The sequence below is a fragment of the Pseudophryne corroboree genome, chromosome 2 (assembly GCF_028390025.1).
Source record: "Pseudophryne corroboree isolate aPseCor3 chromosome 2, aPseCor3.hap2, whole genome shotgun sequence".
Taxonomy (NCBI): domain Eukaryota; kingdom Metazoa; phylum Chordata; class Amphibia; order Anura; family Myobatrachidae; genus Pseudophryne; species Pseudophryne corroboree.
This window is the reverse complement of record NC_086445.1, coordinates 506931270-506952880: the sequence shown is the minus strand read 5'-3', so window position 1 is coordinate 506952880 and position 21611 is coordinate 506931270. Positions and strand designations below refer to the sequence as shown.

At 48.1% G+C, this 21611-nt stretch overlaps 1 protein-coding gene and 1 long non-coding RNA gene across 7 annotated transcripts in view; one reads left to right on the top strand and one right to left on the bottom strand.

The window, feature by feature from the left end:
- LOC135031726 (uncharacterized) overlaps positions 1-19182 on the bottom strand; it is a 64531-nt gene extending 45349 nt beyond the window's left edge. For both annotated transcript variants that reach the window (XR_010227382.1, XR_010227376.1), the window contains exon 1: positions 19087-19182. This is a non-coding gene — a long non-coding RNA (uncharacterized LOC135031726). The remainder of the gene's footprint in view (positions 1-19086) is intronic.
- Positions 1-21611, top strand: part of BRIP1 (BRCA1 interacting helicase 1) — a 660079-nt gene that overhangs the window by 524214 nt on the left and 114254 nt on the right. For all 5 annotated transcript variants that reach the window (XM_063954025.1, XM_063954024.1, XM_063954027.1 and 2 more), the window contains 2 exons: positions 16583-16742; positions 19800-19921. In XM_063954025.1, the coding sequence (XP_063810095.1) occupies positions 16583-16742; positions 19800-19921 (282 nt within the window). The remainder of the gene's footprint in view (positions 1-16582; positions 16743-19799; positions 19922-21611) is intronic.

Genomic DNA, 21611 nt, shown 5'->3' with positions numbered 1-21611 from the left:
GTAAATACAGCTAAAGGGTGCAGAGTTGAACCTGAATAAATAATGTTGCAGTGTAAGTGATGCATTTTTTTCTTCCAACCTCAAGAAGTGCAACCTATTTTGGAAGTAGCGTACAAATGCTGGGCTTTTTTATTTTTACACTTCAATTTAGAATTTTGCTAAGCCATACCCCTCCCTACTCTAAATCTGTCTGCACATCTTAGAGTTACATATATATATATATATATATATATATATACTAGGTGCTTCATCGCGCCCTACGGGCGCTCTTCACACCGTCGCAAGGGGCTACACCCCTTTAACCCCTGCATGCCTATATGGGGTTCAATATTTGTATTATATGGAGTATTACCTGCATTCCTTTGTTAGTGGTTAAATATTGCACAAGGAAAGGGCGTGCGATGGTGAAGGAGGCGCAGCCCCTTGCGACGGCGTGAACAGCACCTGCAGGACACGATGTACAGAACGATCGGGTGCGGGGGGGATTGCGGATGGGGAAGGGTGTCTGTAGATGCTGCAGGTGGAGGGGGGGCAGATGCAGGGGGGGGCCCGGATGGGGAAGGGTTGGGACGTGCTGCGGGTGGGGGAGAGACAGAAGAGTGGGGGCTGTATATGGGGGAGGGGTCCGGAGGCACTGCAGGTGGGGGAGGGGCAGGGGTGCCACTGGGGAGGGGCAGGTGCAGGGATGTTGCGGATGGGTGAAGAGTTCCGGAGGTGCTGTGGGATGGGAAGGGGCGGGGGTGCCGTGGGTGGGGTAGGGGGTCCGGATGCACCGCGGTGGGGGAGAGGCAGGTGCGGGTGGTGCGCCGGACGGGGAAGGGTGTCCGGAGGCGCTGCAGGTGGTGGAGGGGCAGGTGCGGAGGTGCCGTGGGTGGGTGAGGGGGAGACCGCGAATGGAGGAGGGTGTCTGCAGATGCTGTGGGTGGAGGGGGGTAGGTGTGGGTGGAGACATATATGGGGGGTAGATGGTGGAGGGGGTCTGGAGGTGCTGTGGGTGGTGGGGGAGTGGGAGGCGCTGGTGGTGTAGGGGTCTGGAGGCACAGCGTGTGGGGGAGGGGTGGAGTGTCGCATGTGGTGGAGGGGAAGGTGCGGAGGTGTGGTGCATTGGGGAGGGGTCTGGAGGCGCTGCGGGTACTGTACCTGCCAAAAAGGTAGTTGAAGGGTATGCAGTAACAGGGCCAGGACAGGGGTGACAGGGTCAGAACAGGGGTGACGGGGCCAGGACAGGGGTGACAGGGCAAGGACGGGGGTGACGGGGCCAGGACAGAAATGACAGGGACAGGATAGGGGTGACAGGGCCAGGGTAGGGGCGTCAGGACCAGGATTTGGTTGACAGGGCCAGGATAGGGGTGACAGGGCCAGGATAGGGGTGACAGGGCCAGGATAAGGGTGAAAGGGCCAGGATAAGGGTGACAGGGCAAGGCCAGGGGTGACAGGGACATGACAGAACACAGGGCACGGGAGAGATTGGTATTAGGGACAGAACAGTGGTGACAGACAGATGTGTCTTACCGGAGTCACTGCTGCTGGCTGCTTCTGTTCCACTCCAACCTGTTGGGATCTGCTGCTGGTGGAGACTTGGCATGGCTGACGCTCTCAGGCTGGAGTCCTGCTTCCTCTGCCCGTCCACATCCCTCCCCCCCACTCCTCAGTCACACACCGCGGACCTCGCGCGGCTGCCGGGCACTGTGGTAAGGGGAGACTGGGAGTGACTGGTTAGCCCCCAGGAGACGCTGCGGCTGGAGGGAGGAGGGGGTTGGAGCCTGCAAGCAGCGCGGACTTCTGCAGCGCTGCCCGCCGGCTAAAGTGTGTGAAGGAGCTGGGCGCACCTCACTGCGGGCGGCAGCGCTGCAGCTAGCGTTGGGGTTGCCGGGGCTGGAGATAACAGAGGCGGTACGGAAGCTGCACAGCGGCAGGTGCCCCACAAAACTGCAGCTAAGAAGCGTGGAGTGTGCCAGAAAGTGACGCTCCTCTGCGCCAGAGAGCCCCTGCTGAGTATGCTGATGTGGGGGGGGGTCAAGTACACAGTGAGCCGGTGCCCGTCTGTCTGTATGGCATACCCCCTTACACACCCCCATACCTCCCAACTGTCCCGATTTTAGCGGGACAGTCCCATTTTTTGGGGGTCTGTCCCACTATCCCACCCGCAGGCCGCAGTGTCCCGTGGTGGGTGGGGGTGGGGGGCAGTTGGGAAGCTCCTGTACTCGCTGTTCTGCTAAGCATGCACACAGCGTCTATTTAGTGGAGACAGACGGAGAGGGGGCATCAGGGGGTACGGATTAAGGGTGGGCCCAGGGGGTACGTACCCCGGGCCTCACAGTTTTAGGGGGCCCGCGGCTGGAGTAGCTCTGTCCCAGCTCGGAAGCTCCCCCGTCCTGCCAGTAACAGCGGCAGCATTGTGCTACTGCGTGTTGGCAGGTCTGTGGTGTTGCAGGGATGCAGCAGCAGCCTCCCTGCTTTCTTCTGCCTGTGCGGGTGTGTGTGTGGGGGGGGGGGGGGGGTGTCTGGATTTACCCCTAGCTGAGGGGCCAAAATCCCATTTCAAAAAAAAAAATCCCGGAATTTGCATAAGGAGGAGCGTGGCCACGAGGGGGCACAATTAGGCCACGCCCCAAACCCACAGCAGGCACAGCAATGAGATAGGGTTCCTGTCTCAAGTGCCCTGGGCCCCCCGGACTCATAATCCGCCGCTGGGGGCATGCCAGCAGCTCACAGAGCGCTGGGCATGCCCCCTCACTGACGAAAACAGGGACGTGCCTCACGATCGCGGGTCCACCCGCGAAGCCACGCCCCCTTTCCCGTTAGCCATGCCCCCTTTTCTCTAACGTCCTAGTGGATGCTGGGGACTCCGTCAGGTCCATGGGGAATAGCGGCTCCGCAGGAGACAGGGCACAAAAGTAAAAGCTTTAGGATCAGGTGGTGTGCACTGGCTCCTCCCCCTATGACCCTCCTCCAAGCCTCAGTTAGATTTTTGTGCCCGGCCGAGAAGGGTGCAATCTAGGTGGCTCTCCTAAAGAGCTGCTTAGAGTAAAAGTTTTGTTAGGTTTTTTATTTTCAGTGAGTCCTGCTGGCAACAGGCTCACTGCATCGAGGGACTTAGGGGAGAGAAGTGAACTCACCTGCGTGCAGGATGGATTGGCTTCTTAGGCTACTGGACACCATTAGCTCCAGAGGGAGTCGGAACACAGGTCTCACCCTGGGGTTCGTCCCGGAGCCGCGCCGCCGACCCCCTTGCAGATGCCGAAAAATGAAGAGGTCCAGAAACCGGCGGCAGAAGACTTTTCAGTCTTCATAAGGTAGCGCACAGCACTGCAGCTGTGCGCCATTGTTGTCAGCACACTTCATAACAGCGGTCACTGAGGGTGCAGGGTGCTGGGGGGGGCGCCCTGGGCAGCAATGATAGTACCTTATTCTGGCTAAAAATACATCACATATAGCCCCTGGGGGCTATATGGATGTATTTAACCCCTGCCAGGTCTCAGAAAAACGGGAGAAGAAGCCCGCCGAAAAGGGGGCGGGGCCTATTCTCCTCAGCACACAGCGCCATTTTCCCTCACAGAAATGCTGGTGGGAAGGCTCCCAGGCTCTCCCCTGCACTGCACTACAGAAACAGGGTTAAAACAGAGAGGGGGGGCACTGATTTGGCGATATGACTACATATATTAAAATGCTATAAGGGAAAAGCACTTATATAAAGGTTGTCCCTGTATAATTATAGCGTTTTTGGTGTGTGCTGGCAAACTCTCCCTCTGTCTCCCCAAAGGGCTAGTGGGTCCTGTCCTCTATCAGAGCATTCCCTGTGTGTGTGCTGTGTGTCGGTACGTGTGTGTCGACATGTATGAGGACGATGTTGGGAGGCGGAGCAAATTGCCTGTAATGGTGATGTCACTCTCAAGGGAGTCGACACCGGAATAGATGGCTTATTTAAGGAATTACGTGATAATGTCAACACGCTGCAAGTCGGTTGACGACATGAGACGGCCGGCAAACATATTAGTATCTGTCCAGGCGTCTAAAACACCGTCAGGGACGTTATAATGCCCATTTTACCTCAGTCGGTCGACACAGACACGGACACTGACTCCAGTGTCGACGGTGAAGAAACAAACGTATTTTCCTTTAGGGCCACACGTTACTTGTTAAGGGCAATGAAGGAGGTGTTACATATTTCTGATACTACAAGTACCACAAAAAAAGGTATTATGTGGGGTGTGGAAAAACTACCTATAGTTTTTCCTGAATCAGATAAATTAAATGAAGTGTGTGATGAGGCGCGGGGTTCCCCCGATAGAAAATTATTGGCGGTATACCCTTTCCCGCCAGAAGTTAGGGCGCGTTGGGAAACACCCCTTAGGGTGGATAAGGCGCTCACACGCTTATCAAAACAAGTGGCGGTACCGTCTCCAGATACGGCCGCCCTCAAGGAGCCAGCTGATAGGAGGCTGGAAAATATCCTAAAAAGTATATACACACATACTGGTGTTATACTGCGACCAGCGATCGCCTCAGCCTGGATGTGCAGCGCGGGGGTGGCTTGGTCGGATTCCCTGACTGAAAATATTGATACCCTTGACAGGGACAGTATTTTATTTACTATAGAGCATTTAAAGAATGCATTTCTATATATGCGAGATGCACAGAGGGATATTTGCACTCTGGCATCAAGAGTAAGTGCGATGTCCATATCTGCCAAAAGATGTTTATGGACACGACAGTGGTCAGGTGATGCAGATTCCAAACGGCACAAAGATGTATTGCCGTATAAAGGGGAGGAGTTATTTGGGGTCGGTCCATCGGACCTGGTGGCCACGGCAACTGCTGGGAAATCCACCGTTTTTACCCTAAGTCACATCTATGCAGAAAAAGACACCGTCTTTTCAGCCTCAGTCCTTTCGTTCCCATAAGCATATCTGCCCAGGGATAGAGGAAAGGGAAGAAGACTGCAGCAGGCAGCCCATTCCCAAGAACAGAAGCCTTCCACCGCTTCTGCCAAGTTCTCAGCATGACGCTGGAGCCGTACAGGACCCCTGGATCCTACAAGTAGTATCCCAGGGGTACAGATTGGAAAGTCGAGACGTTTCCCCTCGCAGGTTCCTGAAGTCTGCTTTACCAACGTCTCCCTCCGACAGAGAGGCAGTATTGGAAACAATTCACAAGCTGTATTCCCAGCAGGTGATAATCAAAGTACCCCTCCTACAACAAGGAAAGGGGTATTATTACACACTATATTGTGGTACTGAAACCAGAAGGCTCGGTGAGACCTATTCTAAATCTGAAATATTTGAACACTTACAAAGGTTCAAATCAAGATGGAGTCACTCAGAGCAGTGATAGCGAACCAGGAAGAAGGGGACTATATGGTGTCCCGGGACATCAGGGATGCTTACCTCCATGTCCCAATTTGCCCTTCTCACCAAGGGTATCTCAGGTTCGTGGTACAGAACTGTCACTATCAGTTTCAGACGCTGCCGTTTGGATTGTCCACGGCACTCCGGGTCTTTACCAAGGTAATGCCCGAAATGATGATTCTTCTTCGAAGAAAATGGACGACCTCCTGATAAGAGCAAGGTCCAGAGAACAGTTGAAGGTCGGAGTAGCACTATCTCAAGTAGTTCTACGACAGCACGGGTGGATTCTAAATGTTCCAAAACCGCAGTTGTTTCCGACGACACGTCTGCTGTTCCTAGGGATGATTCTGGACACAGTCCAGAAAAAGGTGTTTCTCCCGGAGGAGAAAGCCAGGGAGTTATCCGAGCTAGTCAGGAACCTCCTAAAACCAGGAAAAGTGTCAGTGCATCATTGCACAAGAGTCCTGGGAAAAATGGTGGCTTATTACGAAGCGATTCCATTCGGCAGATTCCACGCAAGAACTTTTCAGTGGGATCTGCTGGACAAATGGTCCGGATCGCATCTTCAGATGCATCAGCGGATAACCCTATCTCCAAGGACAAGGGTGTTTCTTCTGCGGTGGCTGCAAAGTACTCATCTACTAATGGGCCGCAGATTCGGCATTCAGGAAGGGTCCTGGTGACCAGGGATGCCAGCCTGAGAGGCTGGGGAGCAGTCACACAGGGAAAAAATTTCCAGGGAGTGTGATCAAGTCTGGAGACTTTTCTCCACATAAATATACTGGAGCTAAGGGCAATTTATAATGCTCTAAGCTTAGCAAGACCTCTGCTTCAAGGTCAGCCGGTATTGATCCAGTGGGACAACATCACGGCAGTCGCCCACGTAAACAGACAGGGCGGCACAAGAAGCAGGAGGGCAATGGCAAAAACTGCAAGGATTTTTCGCTGGGCGGAAAATCATGTGATAGCACTGTCAGCAGTGTTCATTCCGGGAGTGGACAACTGGGAAGCAGACTTCCTCAGCAGGCACGACCTCCACCCGGGAGAGTGGGGACTTCATCGGGAAGTTTTCCACATGATTGTGAACCGTTGGGAAAGACCAAAGGTGTACATGATGGCGTCCCGCCTGAACAAAAAACTGGACAGGTATTGCGCCAGGTCAAGAGACTTTCAGGCAATAGCTGTGGACGTTCTGGTAACACCGTGGGCGTACCAGTCGGTGTATGTGTTTCCTCCTCTGCTTCTCATACCCAAGGTATTGAGAATTATAAGACGTAGAGGAGTAAGAACTATACTCGTGGCTCCGGATAGGCCAAGAAGGACTTGGTACCCGGAACTTCAAGAGATACTCACAGAGGACTCATGACCTCTGCCGCTAAGAAGGGACTTGCTTCAGCACGTACCATGTCTGTTCCAAGACTTACCGCGGCTGCGTTTGACGGCATGGCGGTTGAACGCCGGATCCTAAGGGAAAAAGGCATTCCGGAAGAGGTCATTCCTACCCTGGTCAAAGCCAGGAAGGACGTGACCGCACAACATTATCACCACATGTGGCGAAAATATGTTGCGTGGTGTGAGGCCAGGAAGGCTCCACGAAGAAATTTCAACTCGGTCGATTCCTGCATTTCCTGCAAACAGGAGTGTCTATGGGCCTCAGATTGGGGTCCATTAAGGTTCAAATTTCGGCCCTGTCGATTTTCTTCCAGAAAGAATTGGCTTCAGTTCCTGAAGTCCAGAAGTTTGTCAAGGGAGTACTGCATATACAACCCCCTTTTGTGCCTCCAGTGGCACTGTGGGATCTGAACGTAGTGCTGGGATTCCTCAAATCACATTGGTTTAAACCGCTCAAATCTGTGGATTTGAAATATCTCACATGGAAAGTGACCATGATGTTGGCCCTGGCCTCGGCCAGGCGAGTGTCAGAATTGGCGGCTTTGTCTCACAAAAGCCCATATCTGATTGTCCATTCGGACAGGGCAGAGCTGCGGACTCGTCCCCAGTTTCTCCCAAAGGTGGTGTCAGCGTTTCACCTGAACCAGCTTATTGTGGTACCTGCGGCTACTAGGGACTTGGAGGACTCCAAGTTGCTAGATGTTGTCAGGGCCCTGAAAATATCGGTTTCCAGGACGGCTGGAGTCAGGAAAACTGACTTGCTGTTATCCTGTATGCACCCAACAAACTGGGTGCTCTTGCTTCTAAGCAGACGATTGCTAGTTGGATGTGTAGTACAATTCAGCTTGCACATTCTGTGGCAGGCCTGCCACAGCCAAAATATGTAAAGGCCCATTCCACAAGGAAGGTGGGCTCATCCTGGGCGGCTGCCCGAGGGGTCTCGGCATTACAACTCTGCCGAGCAGCTACGTGGTCGGGGGGAGAACACGTTTGTAAAATTCTACAAATTTGATACCCTGGCTAAAGAGGACCTGGAGTTCTCTCATTCGGTGCTGCAGAGTCATCCGCACTCTCCCGCCCGTTTGGGAGCTTTGGTATAATCCCCATGGTCCTGACGGAGTCCCCAGCATCCACTAGGACGTTAGAGAAAATAAGATTTTACTTACCGATAAATCTATTTCTCGTAGTCCGTAGTGGATGCTGGGCGCCCATCCCAAGTGCGGATTGTCTGCAATACTTGTACATAGTTATTGGTACAAAAATCGGGTTATTATTGTTGTGAGCCATCTTTTCAGAGGCTCCGCTGTTATCATGCTGTTAACTGGGTTCAGATCACAGGTTGTACAGTGTGATTGGTGTGGCTGGTATGAGTCTTACCCGGGATTCAAAATCCTTCCTTATTGTGTACGCTCGTCCGGGCACAGTATCCTAACTGAGGCTTGGAGGAGGGTCATAGGGGGAGGAGCCAGTGCACACCACCTGATCCTAAAGCTTTTACTTTTGTGCCCTGTCTCCTGCGGAGCCGCTATTCCCCATGGTCCTGACGGAGTCCCCAGCATCCACTACGGACTACGAGAAATAGATTTATCGGTAAGTAAAATCTTATTTTTGCTGTGCGTGTGTCCCTCCTGCCTGAAGAAAGCTGGGAGGTATGCACCCCTGCCTGTGCCATGCCCATACCATCTGCTCCAAGTCTCCTATAGATTTGCCCAGATCTGTGACTCATTTGACTAACTCCGCCCACTGTTTTGACTCCGCCCAGCATTAGCAAATGAAGCACAAAGTCACAGATCTGGGCTATTATATAGGAGATATATATATATATTTATTTCGGCTGCGGGTTACACTGGGCTCCACAAGTCTGGACAATGGGGTGTAGAGTAGGATCTTGATCCGAGGCACCAACAGACTCAAAGCTTTGACTGTTCCCAGAATGCACAGCGCCGCCTCCTATATCACCCCGCCTCCCAGGACAGAAGCTCAGTTTTAGTTAACCAGCCCAATGCAGTAGCAGGAAAAGAGACGACAACGGTTAGTAGCCACATACACCACACTCTCACGACAAGAGAAGTGTCAGCGGCTAATGCCATATCAACCCAAAGAAGCTAAGTGCGTCAGGGTGGGCGCCTTGTGGAGCCCAGTGTACCTCGCAGAAAGAGTTTTAACAAAGGAAAGTTCTTACCATAAAACTTGTTTTCTGCTGCGGAGTACACTGGGCTCCACAAGTCTGGACAATGGGGATGTCCTAAAGCAGTTCCTTATGGGAGGGGACGCACTGTAGCGGGCACAAGAACCCAGCGTCCAAAGGAAGCATCCTGGGAAGCGGCAGTATCGAAGGCATAGAACCTTATGAACGTGTTCCCGGAGGACCACGTAGCCACCTTGCACAACTGATCAAGGGTCGCACCACGGTGGGCCGCCCAAGAAGGTCCAACAGACCGAGTAGAATGGGCCGTAATGTGAGCAGGAGCTGACAGACCAGCCTTCACATAAGCATGTGCAATCACCATTCTAATCCATCTGGCCAGGGTCTGCTTGTGAGAAGGCCAGCCACGTTTGTGAAATCCAAACAAAACAAAGAGAGAATCAGATTTTCGAATAGAAGCAGTTCTCTTCACATAGATATGGAGAGCCCGTACCACATCCAAAGACCGCTCTTTGGGAGACAAATTAGGAGAGACAAAGGCTGGAACCACAATTTCCTGATTAAGGTGGAACGAAGAAACCACCTTAGGTAAATATCCGTGACGAGTCCCAAGAACCGCCCGGTCACGGTGAAAAATCAGATATGGGGAACTACGAGACAAGGCACCCAGATCCGACACTCTTCTAGCAGAGGCAATAGCCAGCAAGAACACCACCTTAAGGGAAAGCCACTTAAGGTCAGCTGAACCAATAGGTTCAAATGGAGGCTCCTGCAACGCCTCCAAAACCACAAGTCCCAAGGAGCCACAGGCGGGACATAGGGAGGTTGGATACGCAACACACCCTGAGTGAAAGTATGAACATCAGGTAAAGTCGCAATTTTTCTCTGAAACCACACCGACAAGGCAGAAATATGAACCTTGAGGGAGGCCAGACGCAGGCCTAAATCTGGGCCCTGCTGCAGAAAAGCCAAAAGTTTGGCTGTACTAAACTTGGAAGCGTCATAATTGTTAGATGCGCACCAAACAAAGTAGGAATGCCAGACCCTATGGTAAATCCGTCAAAGATAGCCGCGCTAGGTCCTAGTAGACACAAGGGCCCTGAACGAGGAGGTCTGGGCGTTGTGGAAGTAGAAGTGTTTTAACAAAGATAATAAGAATTTACTTACCGATAATTCTATTTCTCATAGTCCGTAGTGGATGCTGGGACTCCGTAAGGACCATGGGGAATAGCGGCTCCGCAGGAGACTGGGCACAAAAGTAAAAGCTTGAACTAGCTGGTGTGCACTGGCTCCTCCCCCTATGACCCTCCTCCAAGCCTCCGTTAGGATACTGTGCCCGGACGAGCGTACATAATAAGGAAGGATATTGAATCCCGGGTAAGACTCATACCAGCCACACCAATCACACCGTACAACCTGTGATCTGAACCCAGTTAACAGTATGATAAACGAAGGAGCCTCTGAAAAGATGGCTCACAACAATAATAACCCGAATTTTGTAACAATAACTATATACAAGTATTGCAGACAATCCGCACTTGGGATGGGCGCCCAGCATCCACTACGGACTATGAGAAATAGAATTATCGGTAAGTAAATTCTTATTTTCTCTAACGTCCTAAGTGGATGCTGGGACTCCGTAAGGACCATGGGGATTATACCAAAGCTCCCAAACGGGCGGGAGAGTGCGGATGACTCTGCAGCACCGAATGAGAGAACTCCAGGTCCTCCTCAGCCAGGGTATCAAATTTGTAGAATTTAGCAAACGTGTTTGCCCCTGACCAAGTAGCTGCTCGGCAAAGTTGTAAAGCCGAGACCCCTCGGGCAGCCGCCCAAGATGAGCCCACCTTCCTTGTGGAATGGGCTTTTACAGATTTTGGCTGTGGCAGGCCTGCCACAGAATGTGCAAGCTGAATTGTACTACAAATCCAACGAGCAATCGTCTGCTTAGAAGCAGGAGCACCCAGCTTGTTGGGTGCATACAGGATAAACAGCGAGTCAGATTTCCTGACTCCAGCCGTCCTGGAAATATATATTTTCAGGGCCCTGACTACGTCCAGTAACTTGGAGTCCTCCAAGTCCCTAGTAGCCGCAGGCACCACAATAGGCTGGTTCACGTGAAACGCTGAAACCACCTTTGGGAGAAATTGAGGACGAGTCCTCAATTCTGCCCTATCCGTGTGAAAAATCAGGTAAGGGCTTTTATAAGATAAAGCCGCCAATTCTGAGACACGCCTGGCTGAAGCCAGGGCTAACAGCATTACCACCTTCCATGTGAGATATTTTAATTCCACAGTGGTGAGTGGTTCAAACCAATGTGATTTTAGGAACCCCAAAACCACATTGAGATCCCAAGGTGCCACCGGGGGCACAAAAGGAGGCTGTATATGCAGTACCCCTTTGACAAACGTCTGGACTTCAGGCACTGAAGCCAGTTCTTTTTGGAAGAAAATCGACAGGGCCGAAATTTGAACCTTAATGGACCCTAATTTTAGGCCCATAGACAGTCCTGTTTGCAGGAAATGTAGGAAGCGACCCAGTTGAAATTCCTCTGTAGGGGCCTCTTTGGCCTCACACCACACAACATATTTTCGCCAAATGCGGTGATAATGTTTTGCGGTTACATCCTTCCTGGCCTTTATCAGGGTAGGGATGACTTCTTCTGGAATGCCTTTTTCCTTCAGGATCCGGCGTTCAACCGCCATGCCGTCAAACGCAGCCGCGGTAAGTCTTGGAACAGACAAGGTCCCTGCTGGAGCAGGTCCTTTCTTAGAGGTAGAGGCCACGGGTCCTCCGTGAGCATCTCTTGAAGTTCCAGGTACCAAGTCCTTCTTGGCCAATCCGGAACCACGAGTATAGTTCTTACTCCTCTCCTTTTTATGATTCTCAGTACTTTTGGTATGAGAGGCAGAGGAGGGAACACATACACTGACTGGTACACCCATGGTGTTACCAGAGCGTCCACCGCTATTGCCTGAGGGTCCCTTGACCTGGCGCAATATCTGTCAAGTTTTTTGTTGAGACGGGACGCCATCATGTCCACCTTTGGTTTTTCCCAACGGTTTACCATCTCTTGGAAGACTTCTGGATGAAGTCCCCACTCCCCCGGGTGAAGGTCGTGTCTGCTGAGGAAGTCCGCTTCCCAGTTGTCCACTCCCGGAATGAACACTGCTGACAGTGCTATCACATGATTCTCCGCCCAGCGAAGAATCCTTGCAGCTTCTGCCATCGCCCTCCTGCTTCTCGTGCCGCCCTGTCTGTTTACGTGGGCGACTGACGTGATGTTGTCCGATTGGATCAATACCGCCTGACCCTGAAGCAGGGGTTTTGCTTGACTTAGGGCATTGTAAATGGCCCTTAGTTCCAGAATGTTTATATGAAGAGATGTTTCCCTGCTTGACCACAAGCCCTGAAAATTTTGTCCCTGTGTGACTGCTCCCCAGCCTCTCAGGCTGGCATCTGTGGTCACCAGGATCCAATCCTGAATGCCGAATCTGCGGCCCTCTAGTAGATGAGCACTCTGCAGCCACCACAGAAGAGACACCCTTGTCCTTGGCGACAGGGTTATCCGCTGATGCATCTGAAGATGCGATCCGGACCATTTGTCCAGAAGATCCCACTGAAACGTTCTTGCATGGAATCTTCCGAATGGAATCGCTTCGTAAGAAACCACCATTTTTCCCAGGACCCTCGTGCACTGATGCACTGACACCTGGCCTGGTTTTAGGAGATTCCTGACTAGCTCGGATAACTCCCTGGCCGCCTCCTCTGGGAGAAACCCCTTTTTCTGGACTGTGTCCAGAATCATTCCTAGGAACAGGAGACGTGTCGTTGGAATCAGCTGCGATTTTGGAATATTTAGAATCCACCCGTGCTGACGTAACACTAACTGAGATAGTGCTACTCCGACTTCTAACTGTTCCCTGGACCTTGCCCTTATCAGGAGATCGTCCAAGTAAGGGATAATTAAAACGCCTTTTCTTCGAAGAAGAATCATCATTTCGGCCATTACCTTGGTAAAGACCCGAGGTGCCGTGGACAACCCAAACGGCAGCGTCTGAAACTGATAATGACAGTTTTGTACTACAAACCTGAGGTACCCTTGGTGAGAAGGGTAGATTGGGACGTGGAGATAAGCATCTTTGATGTCCAGAGACACCATATAGTCCCCTTCTTCCAGGTTTGCTATCACTGCTCTGAGTGACTCCATCTTGAATTTGAACCTCTTTATGTAAGTGTTCAAGGATTTTAGATTTAAAATTGGTCTCACCGAGCCGTCCGGCTTCGGTACCACAAACAGCGTGGAATAATACCCCTTTCCCTGTTGTAGGAGAGGTACCTTGATTATCACCTGCTGGGAATACAGCTTGTGAATGGCTTCAAAACTGCCTCCCTGTCGGAGGGAGACTTTGGTAGAGCAGACTTCAGGAACCGGCGAGGGGGAGACGTCTCGAATTCCAGTTTGTACCCCTGTGATACTACCTGCAGAATCCAGGGGTCCACTTGCGAGTGAGCCCACTGCGCGTTGAAATTTTTGAGACGGGCCCCCACCGTGTCCGAGTCCGCTTGTAAAGCCCCAGCGTCATGCTGAAGACTTGGCAGAAGCAGAGGAGGGCTTCTGCTCCTGGGAAGAGGCTGCCTGGTGCAGTCTTTTTCCTCTTCCTCTGCCCCGGGGCAGAAATGAGTGGCCTTTTGCCCGCCTGTACTTATGGGAACGAAAGGACTGAGTTTGAAAAGACGGTGTCTTTTTCTGCTGAGAGGTGACCTGGGGTAAAAAGGTGGACTTTCCGGCCGTTGCCGTGGCCACCAGGTCCGATAGACCGGCCCCAAATAACTCCTCCCCTTTAAACGGCAATACTTCCATATGTCGTTTGGAATCCGCATCCCCTGACCACTGTCGCGTCCATAACGCTCTTCTGGCAGAAATGGACATAGCACTCACTCTTGATGCCAGGGTGCAAATATCCCTCTGTGCATCACGCATATATAGTAATGCATCCTTCAAATGCTCTATAGTTAGTAATATACTGTCCCTATCCAGGGTATCAATATTTTCAGTCAGGGAATCCGACCACGCCACTCCAGCACTGCACATCCAGGCTGATGCGATTGCTGGTCGCAGTATAACACCAGTATGTGTGTGTATATACCCTTCAGGATATTTTCCAGCCTTCTATCCGCTGGTTCTTTTAGGGGGGCCGTATCAGGAGACGGTAACGCTACTTGTTTAGATAAACGTGTGAGCGCTTTATCTACTCTAGGGGGTGTTTCCCAACGCGCCCTAACCTCTGGCGGGAAAAGGTATAGTGCCAATAATTTATTAGAAATTAGCACTTTTTTATCGGGGGAAACCCACGCTTTATCACACACCTCATTTAATTCATCTGACTCAGGAAAAGCTACTGGTAGTTTTTTCACTCCCCACATAATACCCTTCTTTGTGGTACTTGTAGTGTCAGAAATGTTCAATGCCTCCTTCATTGCCGTGATCATGTAACGTGTGGCCCTACTGGACATTACGTTTGTCTCCTCACCGTCGACACTGGACTCAGTATCCGTGTCTGGGTCTGTGTCGACCCACTGAGGTAACGGGCGTTTTATCGCCCCTGACGGTGTCTGAGACGCCTGGACAGGCACTAATTGATTTGTCGGCTGTCTCATGTCGTCAACAGTTTTTTGTAAAGTGCTGACATTGTCACGTAGTTCTTTAAATACAACCATCCAGTCAGGTGTCGACTCCCTAGGGGGTGACATCACTAATACAGGCAATTGCTCTGCTTCCACATCATTTTCCTCCTCATACATGTCGACACAATCGTACCGACACCCAGCACACACACAGGGAATGCTCTGATAGAGGACAGGACCCCACTAGCCCTTTGGGGAGACAGAGGGAGAGTTTGCCAGCACACACCAGAGCGCTATATATATATATAGGGATAACCTTATATAAGTGTTACTCCCTTTTATAGCTGCTGTTTATAATTTAGCTGCCAATAGTGCCCCCCCTCTCTCGTTTTTACCCTGATTCTGTAGGGACTGCAGGGGAGAGTCAGGGAGCCGTCCTTCCAGCGGAACTGTGAGGGAAAATGGCGCTTGTGTGCTGAGGAGATAGGCTCCGCCCCTTCACGACGGCCTTATCTCCCGCTTTTTTCTGGAAAACTGGCAGGGGTTAAATACATCCATATAGCCCAGGAGCTATATGTGATGTATTTCTTTTGCCATCCTAAGGTATTTCTGTTTTTATTGCGTCTCAGGGCGCTCCCCCCCAGCGCCCTGCACCCTCAGTGACCGGAGTGTGAAGTGTGCTGAGAGCAATGGCGCACAGCTGCAGTGCTGTGCGCTACCTTAGTTGAAGACAGGAACGTCTTCTGCCGCCGATTTCACCGGACCTCTTCGTTCTTCTGGCTCTGTAAGGGGGCCGGCGGCGCGGCTCCGGGACCCATCCAGGCTGAACCTGTGATCGTCCCTCTGGAGCTAATGTCCAGTAGCCTAAGAAACCCAATCCACTCTGCACGCAGGTGAGTTCGTTTCTTCTCCCCTTAGTCCCACGATGCAGTGAGCCTGTTGCCAGCAACAGGACTCACTGAAAATAAAAAACCTAAAATAAACTTTTACTCTAAGCAGCTCAGGAGAGCCACCTAGCATGCACCCTTCTCGTTCGGGCACAAAAATCTAACTGAGGCTTGGAGGAGGGTCATAGGGGGAGGAGCCAGTGCACCCCAGCTAGTTCAAGCTTTTACTTTTGTGCCCAGTCTCCTGCGGAGCCGCTATTCCCCATGGTCCTTACGGAGTCCCAGCATCCACTTAGGACGTTAGAGAAAAGTTGTTACCATAAAACTCGTTATATATATATATAATATGGAAAAAAAAGTGGGCCGTACTCAATAGCTGTCAGGTCCTTTCTGACAGAATGGACCCGACAGCTCTCTATTCAATGCCAAAAAGGACCCGCCAGCTCTCTATTCTTTTTTAAAAGTCGGGTTTGGCCCCGCTTCCGACACTACACGCGGATCGACGGCTGAAGCCGCTGATCCGCGTGCATTCCGACAGCTTTCCGACTAGTCGGAAAAAATGGCCCACTGATGAATAGGTCGGAAACTGCCATCTTTCCGGCAAGACGGCAGCTTCCGACACTTATTGAATACACCCCTAGTGTATATCCCAGTGCTGAATAACATTGGTTCTCTACTAGTAAATCTGGTCATCTGGTACTTGCGTTATCAGATATTGTGCCACTATAATCCCATGACCCCACTTAGATAATCGCTGGGGAGACAGTCAAAAGCGGTTTTTCGTGGCAAATCAGCCAATCCTTCGGTGGCTGCTAACCAATAAATTAACCTTCCACAACTATTATTTAAGTAGGCAAATGCCAGAGATTCCAGCTACCTTACCACTGGGGCTGGTTAACAGTTGCTTCTCAAAGCATGGGGCTGGCCGCTCGTGGTCTCCTAGTTTAGGCAGAGTATCTTCATAAAATTTACTTGTTTTTAAATTAATAATTTAGGTGAATATTTTGCTTCATGTATTTGAGTATCCTACAACTACTAACACAATGTAGTTACAGACCTACTGTTATGGCCCAAATTGATGCAATGTTGTAGCATACAGGTTACGTACTATAACGTTAAAGAATGACTATATGGTTATTACAAACATCACTGAGCATTTCTTTAATTTTCAATCTTTTCAGATGCTGGAGAAATTAAAAGACAGGTGGAGTCATACCGGTTTATGGGAGAATTTAGAGAGGATTAAGACAGTCATTAAAGAGCCACAAGGAGGAGATAAAACAGACTTTGATAAATTGCTTCAGATGTATTATGATGCAATCCGTTATAAGAGAGAGAAAGGTATGTGTAACAAAGAAAAGCTGCTCTGATATATATTTTGTGTATTGCAAAACAGTAAAATTATTATAGTTTAATCAGAATACGTGAGCAATTGCAGACATAAGTGGAAGTGACTCAATGGAAATTAAGTTAATAGAAAATAATATAGTTAGTCATATAAAACGTAACTTATTTTATATAGTATCATATTTTTATATTATAGGCCTTTACTGTATAATTGACTTTAGTCACTTCCACATATTTCTGCAATAGATCTAACAGAATACTCGTATACTTATGTTTCTAATATGTGATATATTTTGATTTTAAAATAACTTGTAAGTTCTATGGCTTTCTGTATGCTTTAGTGCATTGTTTTGTTTTTTTTTACTTTTTTTATGGTTTAGGCTACTAGTTACTGTATCTAACCTGTTTCGGCATATTCATACACAATATTACTATTTATAGTATTGACTATAATGATTAATGATTCATTTAAAACAAATATTTCGCCAATTAGGATGTTTTGATATATTTTGATGAAACATAACAGTAAAGGCCCATACACACTTGCCGATAAAATGAGTGGCGTCGCTTATTTTGCCCCTTCCAGAGCGACATCGCTCATTTTATCGGCAGGTGTGTATGCCGCCATCAACGACCAATGTGCTGCCCCGTGGATCGGCAACGATCGTCGGTGCATGCAAGCTCGATCTGGACTGTCGTCCAGGAGCTGCATGCATGGCCGGCGGCTGTGTGTCGTCCCTGAGTGATATGACCGGTCATATCACTGAATGTGTACGGCCGGCCGCCGACTGCCCTGCCTGGGAGGTGAAACACTAGACGGCGTCGCTCATAGAGCGACGTCGTCAAGTGTGTATGGGCCTTTACATGATGTTTTTTTCAAATTACATTTTTTAAACTTAAAACTTGTTTTATTTACCAATACAAAGCCAATTTAACATACAAAATAATACTGGGCTAACATAATTGAGGAAACAAGTTGAAATAATAAGGTTTCAGTATTTGGTTGTCTCTTATTCAGCCATAACAACTACAGTTAGACTTGCTGTTTACCAAGTTGCATCTGGTTTCAGAATCCATTTGGCCTGAGAATTCACAAATAATAGTTTTCAGTTTACATTGGGAAATTAGTGGGTTCTTATCTTTTTTTTTACCATCTCCTTCTGTAAGTGCTCAACTGGATTAAGATCAGGCTGATAGTCCTTTTTTATATTTTTCCATGTGTACTGTGTTCTTGGGATCATTGACAAGAAAAAAAGAAAGCCATTCTCTTTTTAATTGTGGCTAGTTCACTGATAGCATTGTTTTTTTTCCTTTGCAACAGTTTATCGTAATTATTTCCTCAATATAATTGCCATCTATTCATTTTTTTTCTTCTTTATTTGCTCATCTCAGTGAAGGTGTTTTGGGAGGAGGTGAAGGGGGGTATTATCTGAAGGAACAAGTTTGTGAAGGACACTTTTTTTCGCTGTTTCAGCTTTTGCTTTGACTTCCATTTTCTTCTGATATACTGTAGCGTTTGAAAAGCATTTTTCATTGCATCTCTGCCTACATGGCTGATTTGCCTCTTTGACAACTTTTGCTTCTACTCCATTTTTGGAAGAAATTCAATTCCACCAGTCTGTTTAAAGCATTTCACAATATTCTGAACAATTAATTTACAAATTTTAGTGTGCTGATCATTTTATGGGATTTTCTTCTGTTAGTTGATTACCAGATCCCTCTCACTCAAACTTCTTTTATTGGATTTGTACATTGTCGTTATTATGGTAAAAGCTAACTAACTGATGCAGATTAGTTATGCTTATTATTTTAGGCAATTGTACAATTCCTGCAGTATCTTTTTTTTTTTATATACTTTTTATTTTATTATCATGTGGTTAAAACACTAACTCAACAGCTGTTCTGTATTACTTAGTAATAAGTAATAGCAAAGTCCTGACTTCTTACCTACTACTAATTTTCTAGTAAATAGTGATGACTGGGTGAGGTGAAAGCATAGACTCCTGTCTTTTCAAACTATGTGGATTGACATCTCATCTGAATTCATCAGCACACAAGTGGATATGTGTCAAAAAATGAACATTAAATACTGCCACCACTCTGCTGTGTCTTTTTTATTCATTATGTAGCAAACACGCTGTATCTCTCTGTGTCCCGTGTTTGATCGAGGGACTGAAATTTATTGTGAGTTAAGAAGTTCATACATCAGGTAGGTAGGTATCTGGGCAATTCCCCATTCTGCGATTGGGGAAATTCATCATGTTGGAAATTCACGTTTCAACGTTTTCCACCCAAAAGTTATCAGGATCGGCAAGTCAGGGATTATTAACATACTTACATACTGGTTTTTGATGAATCACCGATAATCGATGTCCACCCATTGGCAGAACGGGGAATTGAGGCAGCAGTCTTATAATATGACAGCACTGCAAACTGTGCTGGCCCCACCTCATACATCTGTGACATCATTACCTCACTACTATTGGCTAGGGCCACCAACACTGCTGCCAGGTCTTAGAAGTAGAGCAATGCCTGCAGCTCTAGTTGCTGCACTGTGCTATTCCAGGAACCCTGCAAGCCACATGCAGGTGCCGTGGGGCAGTTACGGTGCCACCCACAGGGCCTTGCACTCTGTGCTGCGGCAGCTCGCACACCAGTAGAACATGTAACAACATAAAACTGCAAACCTTCTAATTGGGGCTGCAATGCTAAGATGTTATCATTTTGCCTGTTTGTTATACAGCTACCTCTGTGTTTTCTTTGGTAACACATGTCTGGATGAGTGGAGAGGGGAATTGTGTAGATCTGGCATTTGGGCCAAACATCCTGGTGACGTGGAGCACAATTACATGGTCAGCTGATGGACGGAAAGCTATTCTGCCAAGAGCGAAAAAAATGTGTCTAAACTTTGTAAACATTTTGTAATTTTCTGCCCTTTTCATTTCTTCTTGCACCCCCAGTCTTTCCAGCTGCACACCCTGCTTTCTAGTGTTTCAAAGGTAGAATGTATTGTTTTAATAATGCAAAAGGTATTGCTTATCTGTGTTTCAGATGGTGCGCTCCTGATTGCGGTTTGCAGAGGCAAAGTGAGCGAAGGGCTAGACTTCTCTGATGACAATGCCCGGGCTGTTATTACAGTAGGAATTCCCTTTCCAAATGTAAAGGATCTACAAGTAAGCTTAATTTGAACTAGGCAACTCACTTTGTTACGCTAATGTTTAGCATGCCCATTGCAATATTATACTTTTTGACTAAAGCGACTTCACATCTCTTTACATTTCAACTGTACTCTGATAGTCCACTGTGGTCATCCAGTTATACTCAGGAGTGAACAGATGATGAACCTTGGCTGGATGAAAATAATGAATGCTCTGCCTGTGGTCCATCATCTAGTCACTTGAGATGCTTGTCCATAGTTAGCTTGATCTCCATAGTTGAGGGATATCTCATGATATGGCGTGACAGGATGTTTGATCTATTCGTTATAATGCTGACACTTGACGATTTATATGCACTGTATGGCTAGCACTAGGGATGTCTTTGGGCAGTATGCTATTGAGAATATTTATGTTGCACAGGGATGATGATAACGGTATCTCTGAGCAGTACATGACTGGTAATGGAGGTATCTCTACGTAATCTGTGGCTAGCAATTAATACGTAATATTTGGCTGATTGTGTCACACAAGCAGTATGTATGTGGCTGGTGCTGTCACTGGACCCAACAGCGCCCGGACCGGTAAGCAATCAGGTCTGAGGCCCCCGGGAACCGTGACATGCTGTAATTTACTGCAGGCTTTTTGATCCCCCAGGGCTATTCAGTTTGCCCTGAAGAACGTGGATTTATTTTTGGGTCTGAGCAGACCCAAAAAGAAATCCCTGATAACTTACCTGTTTTCGGGTGTCGTAGTCACATTAATTCATAGGTTCAAAAATTATGTCTTAACATCCAAAAACGGGTTAATTTAACAGACAAGACAAATGGCTTCTAATTGAATAGCCCCCGGGCATTAAAGCTCAAGGATGCCTCCCTTTGTCACCTCACCTCCCATTACATTAATGGGGCTAATTGAATCCCCACCCCCCTTAAATATTTCTTTAAAAAAAAAGAAAAAATCTGAGTTGTCAGAATTTAGTGTTATGGCCGATTAATACAGATAGACGTAAAGGATTATTAATGGCTTACACTGGTATGCCTTCAGCTGCATCTGAAGCTTGCTGGGTCACAGGAATTCTTGTTTCATATTGTATGGCAGAATAAACAAAATCTAGTCCTTTCATGCTTCGAAGTCAAGTCTCCCAAGTACAAGCCAAGCTCTGTTTTGCCTTTCACATAAGATATTCAAATGTGTGTTAAAGAATTGGTAAATAAAAAAGATCAATAAATCTGTATACTGTATAAACATTTTCACAGTGTACAAATAAACTACATGTTTGATTAGACAGTTATCAAGTCACTTTTTCTGTGGTATAAATTTTACCATGTCTTGACTATCAAATGTTTTTAGTAATATGTTTATAATTCCTTTGTTAGCTTGGGCTGCCGCCTGTTAAGTCTTCAACATATCAGCAGAACAGAAAGTGACAATACTCCTATATGCTGTTCTACAGTGTCAATTTTTATTTATTTATTTATTTATTTTAAGCAAGGCATTATTTCTCTAGGAAATAAGTTTGACCTTTTAAATGTAAGTAAAAAATCTAAAGATAGGATTAAAAAAGTATAAAACAATCTTTACAGTAATCTTTCTTTTAATGCGCATACCTGTGGAGACCTGCACATTAAACTAGGGATTATCTTTTGCCTTCTGTTAGAGAGCTAATTGACAGAGTTGTAGTCAGGATTGTTCTGTTCTGTGTACA